General features: G+C 30.9%; 1 protein-coding gene across 1 annotated transcript; it reads right to left on the bottom strand.

Annotated features, from left to right (window-relative positions):
• Positions 1–253: 253 nt before the first annotated feature.
• On the bottom strand, positions 254–2,226 carry LOC109006298 (class V chitinase-like). Its single transcript, XM_018985529.2, has 2 exons — positions 1,111–2,226; positions 254–590 (listed from the first exon to the last, which is right to left on the bottom strand). Exons 1-2 carry the CDS (start codon positions 2,174–2,176, stop codon positions 547–549), a joined length of 1,110 nt encoding a protein of 369 aa, XP_018841074.1. The 5' UTR covers positions 2,177–2,226; the 3' UTR covers positions 254–546.
• Positions 2,227–16,052: the final 13,826 nt, after the last annotated feature.

Genomic DNA, 16,052 nt, shown 5'->3' with positions numbered 1-16,052 from the left:
AGTGCCTGGAATTTAAATTTTGTCAAATATTTCACCTTTGGGTTTGTAAATTTCTTTCAATCTATGAGAGCTATCTTTGCTCTTATTCCGGCCTCGACCTCTTTCTTGCTAGCTAGAACTTTGATTTTTTTTTTTTTTGTTTGTCCGTTTATATCTTTAATATTTATGTTTCGTAGTAGATGCGCGCCAATTAATTAACTCATCATGATAATAATACAAAAGGTAGTACTTCGATCTTTTTTAATACACAACATTTATAAATTACCGTGCACGCTGTGGCCATAAGAATGACCTTATTATTAACTGGGGGATAATATTACACACAATTAACACAGCATAGCCATTGGCCTTATTGTTGATCATGTTACAATTAGCAACTTCTATGTTACATATAATTGTAACAGAACATCGGTATAGCTGATACCATTGGCCTAAATATTGATAATACAAGCACACACAAACACACATACATATATATATATAGCAAACACACCATATCTGATTGCTGGCCATGTTGTTGATTATTCTTCACAATACTGGTGGCCATTACGGATTAGCCTCAAACGCCGGCGGTACTGATGACTCGAAGGCTACGAGGACATAATGATCAAAAAGAATGTTCTTTAGAAAATAGAAATTAAGATTTACAGAAAAGAGAGCTAGCATATATATTCATTATTGAATGCGAAAAGTACTAGCTAGAAAATTCAAACAATGTGTCATGCACTTTGGCAGCTTGTATCTAGACAAGAAAATTACTGGATATCATGTAATATATACTTAAAAAAAAGAAAAAAGGAATCATGAGATCTGCATGTTCATTGATTCATCTCAATTCATGCTCTTATTCATTCATTTACATAACATTAGCGCACATGATATATCTATAATGATTTAGTGATAATTTTTACTGTGGATGTAATAAGTAAAAGTAGTCAAGAATTAACTATATATACTCATGCATCACGAACTTTGAAATCGGCCACTAATTTAGTTTTTATTTTTTAGCTTCTGGCTTTTAAAATTCTAAATGCATATTAATTATTATATAATTACGACCAATATTCTAAATGGATAATACGATTTGAATTGATGCAGTTAATATTATACCTGAACGAGAAAGAGTCCAGTTCAAGTCGTCGGCGTCCAAATGCCATGCAAAGTAACCGCCCAATTTGTAGGCATCAAATAGTGCCTTGCTAACCTTTCCAGAGATGCTGCATCCATCCTCATAACCAATCCATTTCTCCTTATTAATTGTACCATGCGAGTAAACAGCTTCATAGTTCCTATCATACACGGTTTCATATATATCTCGCCGGAGTTCTTCCTGGATATCTCTGAAGGCCAGGGGCAGACGATTAATTCCTTTATCTAAAGCCGGTGCAAAGAATCCAAAGTACCCATTCGCACGATCTACATTAATAATCCATTCATAGCCATAAAATGGAAGGCTGAAGACTAATTTGTTGGTCGCAACCCCTAATTTGTCAATCCAGTCTTGAATGCCTCTTTGTCCGCACTTGTCCAGTAGATCCATAGGTCGAGTAAGCCACGCATGAACCGGTCCAGTCTCGTTGAGTGAGTTGGAGGGAGTATAGAAGTCAATGGCCAGTACGTTGATCCAGTCCAAGTTGTCATTAATAGCCTGAATGGGATAATTGAAATTATTAATGACCGGATGGTGAAACACCGCTGCAGTAAGAAGCCACGGCTCAGACCTCTTTGTCTTCTCGACGTCTTCGCCCAGGGCAAATCGCCATTCACAGAGGAGAGCACTAAGCTGGTCCTCCCGGTCGGCATTGGAGGGGTACAGCCAGCAGAGGTCCAGGCCATCGAAACCGAACTTCTTGGCAAGACCTATGGAGTCCCTTTTCAAATGTCCACGCTTAACTTCATTTGCTACCACTGTAGATATGTGAGCTTCTTCACTTTCACCACCGATGGATAAAAGAGTTTTCACGCTAGGGTTTCGTACTCGAACGGTTCTGGTGAAGACTTCGAATAGATCCAAGTATCTCTCAGGGATGAATACATTGCCATTATCGTTGACCTTGGCAAAGCCAGCATAAAGATGTGTGAAGAGTTCGGAAGGTATATCTGCTACCCTCCGTTTGTCACTCCCGAAAAACCAGTATCCGGCTTTCACAACGTTATGACCAGCACTGGAAGCCATTCGATCGAGGGAAAGGGGGAGCAGGTGTAGTTACTATATTTTGTGTTTGGTGGTACGAGTAGTGGTAGTTGCTAGCCATGTATGCGTGCATATTTATAGCCTAAAAATTTAAAAACTATTCATCATTTTTATATATACAACACATGCACATAATTTTAAAATTTTTAACTTTTTATTATTAAATATATAATGTATGAATAATAAACCGAAGAACTCAATAAACTTAAAAATAATAATTTTTTATTTTTATTTTTTGATATTATCCCAACTTCCAGATAATGTCATTGCCGGTTCCCAGTAATGGCCCAGCAAGGCAGTACTAGACTACTTGTACTAATCCGACGGACAGACTTTATTAATGTCATCACGAAGAATATGGATGTGATGACGTGACGTCATACTTCCACGTGTGCATGACGTGTATGAGAAGACTGTTAAGGTGTTCGGAATCTTCGGATGGACATTTTAAATTACTTTATGATACCTGAACGTGGTAAGAAACGAGGACGTACTCACCAAGAAGAACGTGGTAAGAAACTAGGACGTACACACCAAGAACAAAATTAATATATCTATATACATATATATATATATATATATATATATAAACAGTTCATTTTTTTTTCTTTTTTAAATGATGCTCTTTTACCGTCATTATTTTATTGTAAGTTGATTTTCTCCTCTCATTAGCTTCATCTAAACTATATTCAAAATTTAATAAAAAATACATATTTTTCATAAATTTAAAATTTCTCTAGTCCTAACGTCTCCACATTGGAGTAATAAAAATGATTAGTCAAAATAATAATGTATTATTATTTTTTTAATAATAATATTTTTAATTATTCTTTCATATTTTACAATTACACTAACTAGCTATATGTTAATTAATAATAATATTTCTTCATTTACATGTTTCAAAACTAAACATAAAAATTATTTATTTTCACAACTATTTTCACCTCATCTCATTTAATAATTACAATTTTTTCCAATTTTCTCACAAAATAAAATAAACAATTCAATTTTTTCAAATTTTAAAATAAAAATAATATTAAAAATATATATTATAATAATATTTTATTTAACTTTCAACCTTTATTTCAATTCATCTCATTTAATCTGCAAAAACAAACCATTCTACTTGGGCAACACATGATATCGCGCAAGGAAACACCCCAGAACCAAAAAATACTAGGGCAGCTTGAACTCTCAGCTTGTATACAAAAAATGGTTGTTCCTAAATATAAAATATAAGTTGACGGTAAATTAACTCGAATTCAATTCTATAAATCATATAAGAATTAATTGAATAATTCTTAACTATAATTCGCTTAAATTCAAACTTGTTCACAGTCTTGCTATTCATTGCTCATAAATAATGCATAAATAAAAATAAGAACAATACATTAACAATAATGAAAAAAATTTATAGAATTTGTGCAAAACCAGGAACAGACCCGAGAACAAAAAATTACATAAATTATATTATATATAATATTATATTTTGTGCAAAAATTATAATATTACAAGGCCCATTAAAAAAAGAAAAATGATATTTACAATTATAGAATGTGCAAGCGTCGTGCAACTAATCTTTTCGAAAGAAGTGAATAATACAAAGCCCATATAAAAAATAATAATTTTTTAATAATGAATCTCAATCTTTTTTAAAATGATTGTCATGCGGTGGCATTCAATGACTGTATCTAGCATTATTCTTAAACAAATGAAGCAGATAGTGGCTTTTTTTTCTCTAGACTCTCCCGTATGTTTTTTAAATTCTTTTCAACATTTATCTAGATTTATATTTTTCGCATGCAATCTTTTTTTTTTTTTTTTCTTTTTTTTTATTGCACCACATGATGTGTTAACGACACCTTGAAAATCCAAACTGTTAATAAATCCAAATTCTTAAGGTGCTTATTATTAGAGTCCAAATCATTCATTGATAAGTGAAAATCAACAACGTACACACAAGAGGTTATCTTACGACTGTAAATAAATAAGGCTACTCAATAAATCGCTTGAGATTGATTTAATCAAACTCGAGTTTAACTCCAATTCATTTATTAATCATTAAAATTATAAATAAATTTAGAATATATAATACCAAGAACTTATTATGTCAAAATTAAATAATTCGTAAACAAGCTTGAACTCACTTGTATAAAAAAAAATTATTGCTAAAAATAAATTAATACATAAGAATTAATTGAATAATTCTGAACTATAATTCGCTTAAATTCAGACTTGTTCAGTCTTGCTATCTCAATACATAAGAGTTGCCATCATTCACGTGATGCACACTTTGGGGTACTGTCAAACCTTAAAAAAAAAAAAAAAAAAAAAAAAAAGGCCCATTTGTCTTGTCGGGAGCCATTCTCATGCTACACCCTCGGTCTTGTCGGTGAGTGTAGCACGGCTGTAACCGTAAGATATGAATTATATCTCTTTTGCCTTCAGTTTTTTCAAATGTATATAATTTAATTATAAAGTGCTAGCTGGCTATCTAGCAAGGTGAAACGCTCAATATTATATTTTTGGGTGACTTAGGAAAAGTTTTTCATGTCCATCGTGTCCATGTTCAGATCATATTATATTGTAAATGAATTAAAAGTTTACTTTAAAAATGAAGTAGTAGGGAGTGTTTCCTTTGTCTTGTAGCTAATCTAATTCCGCATATGCTAGAATTAAGTCCAAGTAGTTGATCGTTGATACGTCTAAATACTCTTTTTTATTTTTATTCAATGATGTCAATTATACACACTACAAAAAAATAGATTTTTGTGACCAATTTATTGCAGTAAAAAGACTATTCGCAACCAATTTTAGTTACAAATAGTCATTTTGTTAGAATTAACTGATCGTAAAATAGTTAATTTTAACATAATCCATATCGATCGATCTTGGATTAGATACATGTATATATATTGTTCAGGCTGTAGTGCAGGGGTACGTGACTAGTATTTATTCAAAATCCATCCATGCATTAATCACAATGCATGCATCACGTGGCTGATGAGGCTCTAGATCATGATTCTTTAACTCTAAATACTATTGACATAAAACCCACAACATCTTACAATTAAATCGTTTCTGGAATTAAGATCTAGTAGGTCGCCAATTAATTAATTTTTTCATAGAACTATATATTGGGACACGAGACCTATCCATATATGGGGTTTGTACGCCGTCATGAAGCAATATTTTATTACTGTTTATTCATTGTTCCTAAATAGTAAATAAATAAAAATATGAACCATGCATTAACAATAACGAAACAAAATTATATACTTTGTGCAAACCCCTTATAAACATAACCAGAGAATCTACCCGTGTTGCTCTTATTACACATTACCCCTTAAAGAAATGAAGCTGTATGGAGTAGCTTTTCTTTCTCCAGACTCACCCGTATGTTTCGTTTCTTTTCTTTTTTAAGTTCTCTTCCACATTCATAATTTAGATCTAATGTTTCTCTTACGCCAAGAGTTTGATGGTCTGATAGCATATGACCCGGTCCTCAAAATGGAAAACTTGGGTTTAAAACTCTCCTCCCCCAACCCGTTGTATAAAAATAAAAATAAAAATTCTCTTATGCTATTATTTTTTTTTATTGCACCTCATGTGTGAATGATACCTAGGAAATCAAACAGTTAATTATAAATCCATGGCAAATCCTTAACGTGCAAATTAGAGCCCAAATCATGATCAACAAGAGGTTATCCATTATCTTAGGATTGTGATCAATAAATAATTAGTAGGTTACCCAAGATTGGTTTAACCAAACTCGAGTTTTACTCAATTAATATATTAATCATTAAAATTATAGATAAAGTTAGAATATATAATACAAAGAATTTATTAGGTCAAAATTTAAAATATAGTTCGTAAACAAGCTCAGTATGTATAAAAAAAAAAAATGGTTGTTCCTAAATATAAAATATAAGTTGACGATAAACTCGAACTCGGACTCAATTCTTATTCATATAAGAATTAATTAATGAATAAGTCCTAAGTATAATTCGCTTAAGCTGATCTTCCTCCCTTCAACCTGAACGACATATAATGTCTATTAATTTTTTAATATTATTGTGGGGGATTGAAATTGATTATCATCCACGGTAGTCATTCTGTTTATGTAGCGCATTATAAGGTAATAATTAAAACAACATCCGCTTAAAATAAGGGACCAAGAGTAGCATTATTCTAAGGACTGATTTGAATTCAGTGATAAAATAAGATAGTTTTAAATGAAAGATGAAAGTTAAAAAAAATATTATTTTTTAATATTATTATTATTATTTTAAAATTTAAAAAAATTGAATTGTTTATAAGATAAGATGAAATAAAATACTTTCCGAATCGAAACGATGCCTTACTACTCAAAAGATCATTATTTTTTAAATCGCCGAAATTATATAACTAAAGCAGTTTAAAGGTATTCATTTAAAAAAGTATAAAAGATAATTGAGTAATTAGATGGAAGATGTTTGAGACACGATCGAGATAAATTCATTGGGTTTGTACGGAATCAGAAAACGTTTTAATATTACAAATAATACTTTTAAAATCGTGGAATGATGGGGATACATTCCCTACTAATTAAGCTGTTAAAATAAAAAAATAAATAAAAAGGTGGTTTAAAAAGAGTTGCACTCCTGTGCCGCTTGCAGTTTACTGCTGCAAGTGACTGTTAGTGTAAAAGTGTTTTTTTAATCAATTTTTTTATTTATATTTTTTAATCATATTTAAATATTTTAAAAATATATAAAAAATACATCAATATATTAAAAATTACTTTCTTAATTATTGAGTAAAAAAGAAAAAAAAATTCACTGAACAGTCAAGTAGATCTAGCGATAACAGGCCATTTGGCGACAGAGTAGTTTTTTTCTTAAAAAAAAAGGAAATGTTAAGTAGCTCTTCAAAATTACTGTTCAAACTTACTGATATTATTTTGTTTTCATTTTTTTCGCTCAAGAGTACCTCTAATGCATTTGTTATCATTTTTCATATATAAGCGATCAAAATAAGAAAGCAAAATGAGGGCTATATTATTATTTTTCATCCCTACTAATTAAGAATGCGCAGTATAATTTGATCCACCTACTTAATTTCTAAGAAATACTTCATGCTCTGAGGAATTAGAAAAAAAAAAAAAGGATAACTGTAAGGAATAAAACTAGTCCCACTGAGGATCCATTCTAGGATGGATCTCGATAAATTTTTTTATTTTATTTTTATTTAGTGATTAAGAAAGTATTTTTTAATCATGTTGTGAATTTTTATTTTTTTAAAAAAAATTTAAAGATATGAAAAAAATGAATTAATTAAAAAAAAAAAAAAAAAGGCCCATGGGTCTTCTCATGCTACACCCACCGACACCCTCGGTCTTGTCGGTGGGTGTAGCACGGCTCTAACCGTAAGCTATGAATTATATCTCTTTTGCTTTCAATTTTTTCAAATGTATATAATTTAATTATAAAGTGCTAGCTGGCTAACTAGCTTGGTGAAATGCTCAATATTATATTTTTGGGTGACTTAGGAAAAGTCTTTCGACAATATTTGAAGTCTACAACTACCATCATGTCCATCGTGTCCATGTTCAGATCATATTATATTGTAAATGAATTAAAAGTTTACTTTAAAAATAAAGTAGTAGGGAGTGTTTCCTTTGTCTGATGCGTGGTCTGGCCTTCATTTATATAGATGAGTACTGTTTATAAATTGATATGACTTGTACGTGTCTAACGGCTTGATGCTCTTCGATCATGGAGGAATTGCAAATTGTTAGCACTTTGAATCCACTACCGTTCTGTATAGAATTGCAAACCTGGGCGAGGGTTTCGGATAGTTATCTTATTTGAGAGCATTCATATTAATCCTTGTCGTTACATCGTTAGTCCATTATTATTGATAGTTAAGCCTGAATTGAATATCAAGTCTGGCGGTCACAGCCTTGATTCCTTGTTTGGTTAGCCTGTAATTTTGAGTTGATTAGTTTTTTTGGCGTGGGGTTTGGTTCACCTCACAAGAGAAGATATTTGTCCATCCACTATATTTGTCCGATCACTAATGGTTGTCTGTGTATTAAAAACCATTATTGCTTTACAAAGATTTTTGATAAATTTGTGGGGAATGCATTAATTCCATTGGTTCATTTTTCTGTCTAGTCCGTGCATGCATGCATGTGTACTGGTCCCTAAACAGCTGGGTTGAAACTTACATGAGCTAGCTTATCGACGCATCAACACGGATGGCTATATATTAATAAAATTTAATAATGATAGCTACTAATTTTAACATAATCCACATCGATCTTGGATTAGATACATGTAAATTGTTCAGCCTAAAGTGCAGGGCTACATGACTATTTATTCAAAATCCATCCATTAACCACAATGCATGCATCACGTGGCTGATGAGGCTCTAGACACGTGTGGCCAATAAATTGATAATTAGGCCTTGACTTGCGTAAGATGGACCAATTAATGTATTGAAGATCAGTACCTGATCTCATATTGTAATATACGTTTAGAATATTACATTTTAGCTACATGATAATATATGTCTACGTATACATGCATCGACGGTAAAACCCAGACAATCTTTATAAATGAAATGAATAATTTTAAGTTTGGAGATAAAAATTTATGTACATTAATATAATTATCATGTCTACAACTGCCATGTCCATGTCCAGATCATTTAACAACGGACGTACGTACCCTTCGTAGCTAACGGTACGTGTTTTTACTTGCCATGCATTAAACCCCAACGTACAGTTTTGAATGGTAGATCGAGAGACGTCCGGCCAACATGCAGATAATTTGGCTGCTTCGACTGTGGCAGTGCGTTCTTGCTGGCTTGGAAGTTATAATTAGCTAGTCATGATCTAACAGTTATGCATTGCTTTCTGCATTTATTGTTGTGGGGAATTATTTATACCTTTGATTGGATTTGTCATGTGGTCTAGCTAGTTCGTGTATTTATAACGTTCCTATTTGAAGATGATATTTTCTTGGGTTATTTTCCAACTGCCTGCACGATAATATGTCTATTAATTTTTTAATATTATTGATGATGGGGGATTGATTTAATTTGATTGTCATGTCGACTTGATCCAATAAAAAAAACTTAATTAATTACTCTTGAAAACAATTATCAAAATTAATTTACACGGAGTAAATTAGCTCCTTGATCCATTCAAGATTATGCATGGTATCATATATAATATCGATTCATTCAAGCTCAAATGGCATCCCATGAATCAATTAACTGCAATTAATACTCCCAAAAACTCGATGCTCAAATATTAATTATAAATTAATTATCAAGCTACATATACGTACTTTAATTAATTTATAACACAATATATATACTGATCAATTGCATATATATATATATATATATATAATTTATATATCACAATACATTAACACTAGGTCAGATGCATGCAGTAAGGAAACCTAATTCCCTCAAGTCCAAGTGCATTAATTGGTGATGATCGGTCGGTAATAAATTAGTCACGCTAATTAAGACACGAGAGTAACAAAATGGGCGGCTTTAATAACTACTTTTTAAGAGTTTGATTTTGAGATTTTTGTAATCCAAAATTATAGGTTGTAAACTAATTAAAGGTATTTCTCGATTATAAGAGTAACCTAAGATCAGAGTTTAGTAATAAAATTGAGAATCGTTTCTTCTCCAAAAACAAACTACACCATTTACATTATCTACCCTAATATATTATAAGGTGCATGCAGGGATACATGATCAGTATTAAATATTCACAATCCGTCGAACCACATTTCGTATATCATGCCTACGGGCATGAAACTTCAATATAATATATATATATATATATATACATTTTTTATATTTTGAGTTACGTAAAGAGATTAATACTATACGTTTAAATACATAAATGTGGTGTTCAAATATGTTCGAACTAAATATGTGCCGTTCAAACGGTCTATAAACCTTCCCGTCAAATCTTGCCACCAAATCTATCCCGTTCGAACATCACAATTTCGGTTCAAACGGTTTGGAACTTTCTCTGACAAAATAAATTACTTCCCTGCTAAGATTTTCTGTTCGAATGGAAATGTCTTTTTGAGACGATCTAATTCGTCACAGAAGATCTTATTCAACCAGATATTTAGACGTTTGAACAGTTTTGTAAAGTCATCCATTTTTTGGAACGAAATTTAAATTTTATCTCCAATAATTATTTTTAGGAAAGAAATTTAGTTCATCCATATATAATTTCGTCCCTAAAACTAAAATTTGTTGTAATGATTCAAATAAGACTTCAATGAATAAATCTTAACTATTCATTTGATAAGGTGGTTTAAAAAATAGTCCAGATCATTTAATGCATGCTACCAACCCACCATGATAATGACCTATATCTGCATTTATAATTGTGGGAAATTATACCTTCGATTGAGTTTGTCATGTTGTCTACTTCGTGCATTCAATTTGTAACTACCACAAAATTTTGTCCATGTTCAGATCATATATATATGGAAGTTATAATTAGTCATGATTTAACAGTACTTCTCCATCGCTTTCTGCATTTATAATTGTGGGGAATTATACCTTAAATTGGATGTTTGTCATGTTGTCCAGTACTTCGTGTATTTGTAACGTTCCTAGCTATTTGAAGCTGATCTTCATCGATCGATCTTTTCAACCTGCACACGATAATGTCTATTAATTTTTTAATATTTATGATGATGGGGGATTGATTTAATTTGATTGTCATGTGAACTTGATCATTAATAAATAGATAGGTCATTGAGTAAGTCCGATAAAAAAAACTTAATTAGTCTTGAAAAAAATTATCAAAATTAATTTACACGGAGTAAATTAATTAGCTCCTTGATCCATTCAAGATTATGCATGGTATCATATATCATATCGATTCATTCAAGCTCAAATGGCAACCCAAGAATCAATTAACTGCAATTAATACTCCCAAAAACCACATTTCGTGCATCGATCAAGCCTACGGGCATGAGGCTCGGAATCATGGTGCATGTAAATTATGATGTAGACTCATCATGTGGAAAATAAATTCATTAAGAATTAACACAAAATATATACTGGTCAATCGAGTGGTTAAAGGTATTTCTCAATTATAAGAGTTTAATAATAAAATTGAGAATTGTTTCTTAATTCTCCAAAAACAAGCTACCTTTGACTTACAATACATGCACATTGATTTTAGATAAGATCCATTTACAATATTATCTACCCTAATATATTAAGGTACTTAAATATTCACAATCCGTCGAACCACATTTCGTGCATCACGCCTACGGGCATGAGGCTCGCAATATATTACGATGTAGACTCGTGGAAAATAAATTCATTAAGAATTAACATGCATGATGACATCAGTCATGTAAGACAAAAGGTCCCTTTCTTTTTAATTCTATGGAAATTTCAAGCTAGTGTAAACAATCGGAAAAAACAGAGTTCATGAATGGAACATGAAACGCACAATTTCTTGGCAATTAAATCGTTTAATGAATTAAGAGCAAGTTGCTAATTAATTAGTTTTTTAAGAGAATTATAATTAATTAGTTTTTTTATTATTTGAATAATGGATGATACAATACTTGGAAATTAGTCAGGGGAATATATATATATATATATATATATATATATATATATATATATATATATTTATATAGGAAAACTCTACTATGCATGCCGCCCAAACCATACCGCTTGGTTTGACCACTAGGTTTTTTTTTTTTTTTTTACAGAATGATGAAGAAAGTTATTTTAAATGTTTTGATGTATTTTTTTTATTTTTTAAATATATTTAAATATATTAAAAAAATGTGAATAAAAAAAAAAAACTAGTTTTACAACTAGCGGTAACACTGAGTGGTGTTACTCGGGCAACAAAGTAGCACCGCTCATATATATATCTACATGTACAAGACTGGCGTGTCAGACGAGATGAATACTACATATGTGCCTGTCTTAAAGTTTGAATCTTATAAATTAAATTATGTGACGTGGATAATATGTGATGAGTGGCGTTAGAATAACAATACTCATATACACACGTGACACACAACTGCCATGTCAGGCCATGTTCAGATCATTTAACAATAGACGTATGTATCCTACCTAGCTAACGGTGTTTTTACTTGCCATTAAACCCCTGCATCAAACTATATATGAATTTTTCTCAATGTTTCTCGCAGATCATCATTTTCTTTTGACATTAGTTTAGGATCATATATGTGAAGTAATCTTTTGTATTAAAAGCCAATATATATTGATTTTCTAAGAATTTTGAGTGAACTAATTAGTACTGGAAAATGGAAGCTGTTAATTATAATTAGTCATGATCTAACAGTTCTCCATGATCTCTTTCTACATTTATAATTGTGGGGAATTATTATACCTTCGATTGGGTTTGTCATGTTGTCTAGTTCGTGTATTTGTAACGATGACGTGCCTGTTTGAATTAAGCTGATCTTCCTAGCTCGCTCTAGCTTTTCAAACTACACGATAATATGTCTATTAATTTCTTAATATTATTGATGGGGGATTTATTTGGATAGGTCATGATTGAAGAAGTCCGGTCAATAATAAATAAAAAAAACCCAATATTGTGGTTTAAAGTTTAAATTAACCCAATATTGTGGGGAATGCTTTAGGTAATTCTTATCATAGGTACGTAGTACTCTTAATTTGGTCATGCATGCTCAGACGTATGCATGACTTGTATGAGAGAAATTAGCTAATCGAAGAGCCCAGGCCAGTACTTGCATATAATATATTTATATGTATGTATATATATATATATATATTATAATTTATATATTGTGTGTAGAGGATTAACTTCGGTATCACATAATATATATCATATATATATATATATATAGTAGACATTATCGATGATTAACGTACGGCATTAAGATAAATCTTGGATGATGCTATATATAAATCCTAAAAGGTCAAATCACGACCACCTCGTAGCTAGGATCGATCGACTAAAAGGAGGTTTGGATTCAGAGATAAGTTGAGATGAGTTGTGATAGTTTCTAAATAGTAGAATAAAAGTTGAATTGCTTATTATATTTTGTGTAGAAATTTAAGAAAGTTATTTTGGGATTTGAAAAAGCTAAATTATTTATTATATTTTGTGTATGAATTTGATAAAGTTGTAATGATAAAATGAGATGAGCTGAGGTGGGTTTTGAATTCAAATGAGGTTTAAGTCACAAATGTCGGATGTAATTATGATAAGTAAATATGTACAACAACTTGGTGCGTGGTCATAATAGACTTTCATATATAATTTTAAAAGGGCACTTAATTGTTTAGGTTACAAAAAAAGCCGAGTAATAACATATACTAGAATTAAAAGTAGTAATTTACTTTAAAAATGAGGTAGGGAGTGGTTTCCTTTGTTTTAGTGCTCTAATTCCGCGTATTCTAGAATTAAAAGTTTTTCTCATGTGTGAAAGTTACTTCGAAAATCCAAGTCGATCGTTCATGATAAGTCCAAATACTCCTTATAGAGCAAACTTACGTTCAAATCAGTCATAAGTCCGAGTCATGATCAACACGCTGAGTCCATCTCATGATGTCCATCAATATTCATGATCATGTGGACAAGAAATTAAGCCTTGACGTGCATCAAAAGGACTAATCCAAGAGTAACTCTCATATTTTAAATTTTTGATATGGGAACAGTGGTGTACGTAGTTGTCATGTGAACATATTAATTTATATATACACAGACAATTAATCAATTTCAAAAGCATTAATTCACAATTCATAAAAGTAGGTATATATATTATATATGTTGCTATCCATCCAACAGTTAATAAATCCAGATCCTTAACGTGCAAATTAGAGCCCAAATCATGATCAACAAGAGGTTATCCTTTATTTTAGGAGTGTAAATAAATAAGTTAATTGGCTACCCATGATTGGTTTAATCAAACTCGAGTTTTACTCAATTAATTTATTAATCATTAAAATTATAGATAAAGTTAGAATATATAATACAAAGAATTTATTATGTCAAAATTAAATATATAGTTCGTAAACAAGATAATTGAGTAATTACATAGAAGATGCTTGGGACACGAGATAAATTCATTGGGTTTGTACGGAATGATCAGACGTTTTATTGCTATGGAAAACACTACTCCCATTTATAAAACCTACCAACAAAACCTATCGATTGTGTTTTTTTTTTTTTTTTCACTCAATGATTAAAGAAGTGTTTTTTAATGAATTTGTGATTTTTTTGTATTTTTTTCAAATGTTTAAAATGTATAAAAAATGATTGAAAAAAAGAAAAAAAAAAACATTTTTTGCCTTTCGGTAAGAATTTTCAGTGGGTGTAGCATCACCATATTACTATTGATGTATGCATTGTTCATAAATAATGCATAAATAAGAATTAGAACAATAATGAAAGAAATTATATAATTTGTGCAAACCCCGATCAACAGAACCGAGAATCTACCAGTGCTCTTAATATTACAAGGCAAATTAAAGAAAGGGAAATTATATTTGCAGTCATGGAGTGCGCAAGTGTCGCATAATTAATTTTTTTTACAAAAGTGAGTAAATACGAGATCCATATAAAAAAAGTTAATTTTTAATAATGAACTTCACTATTTTTCAAAAGGATTAAGCAGCAACACTCCATTCCTGTGCCAAACATTACTATTAAAGAAATGAAGCAAAGATCAGCTGGGGCTTTCTTTCTCCAGAGCACTCTCCCCTATGTTTTTAAAATTCTCTTCAACATTTATCTAGATTTATATTTTTCTCATGAAATTGTTTTTTTTTATTGCACCTCATGTATGAAGTGTGAACGACACCTTAAAAATGCAAACCGTTAAAAAATCCAAATTCTTAACGTGTTAATTATTAGAGTCCAAATCATTCATTGATAAGTGAAAATCATCAACGTACAAGAGGTACTTATCTTACTATTGCAAATAAATAAGGCTACTCAATAAACCGCGCGCTTGAGATCGGTTAAATCAAACTCGATTTCGACTCCAATTCATTTATTAATCATTCAAATTATAGATAAAGTTAGAATATATAATACCAAGAACTTATTATGTCAAAATTAAATAATTCGTAAACTCAAACGTAATTCTTATTCAAATAAGACTTCAATGAATAAATCTTAACCATTCATTCGAATTCAACTTGTTTAGTCAAGTCGATATATATATAGATCAGTCCATCATTCACGTGATGCACACTTTGTGTCACTGTCGAACTTAATTAATACAAGTTGCAACAACAACAGAATATTCGAGCCTCTAATATATTCTTATTCAAATAAGACTTCAAAAAATAAGTCACATTATCAAATATATTCTAACACAATATCCTAACAATTTAAAAAATTTCTAATATAATTTGTGGCTGAGCAGCGGCACTCTTAAAAAAGAAATCCTTTGTCATTAATTTAATGCTAACAACAGACCTTGAGCTGCCTGATAATGATCTATATAATCTATATCTATTTGAGAAATAGTTTTTGATTATTTCATATATCGATGATTACATATAGACCATCTCAATCACCATTGCAGTTGGGGTTGAGCAGCGGCATCCTATCCTTTTCTCATTTAATGCTACCAACCGACCTTGAGTTGCACGATAATGATCTATATCTACCTGAGAAAGAGCGTTTGATTATTTCATATGATTATTATAGAGCATCTCAATCATCATTGCAGGCTTCTATATATATGTTATGACGCATGATCAGTAGTTATAATTAGCTAGTAGGTCAAGATCTAACAGTTCTGCATCGCTTTCTGCATTTATAAGTGTGGGGAATTATTTTTAACCTTCT

This window comes from Juglans regia, chromosome 6 (assembly GCF_001411555.2).
Source record: "Juglans regia cultivar Chandler chromosome 6, Walnut 2.0, whole genome shotgun sequence".
In the NCBI taxonomy this organism is placed as follows: Eukaryota; Viridiplantae; Streptophyta; class Magnoliopsida; order Fagales; family Juglandaceae; genus Juglans; species Juglans regia.
The sequence above is the reverse complement of the archived record's forward strand: the minus strand, read 5'-3'. Positions and strand labels throughout refer to the sequence as shown.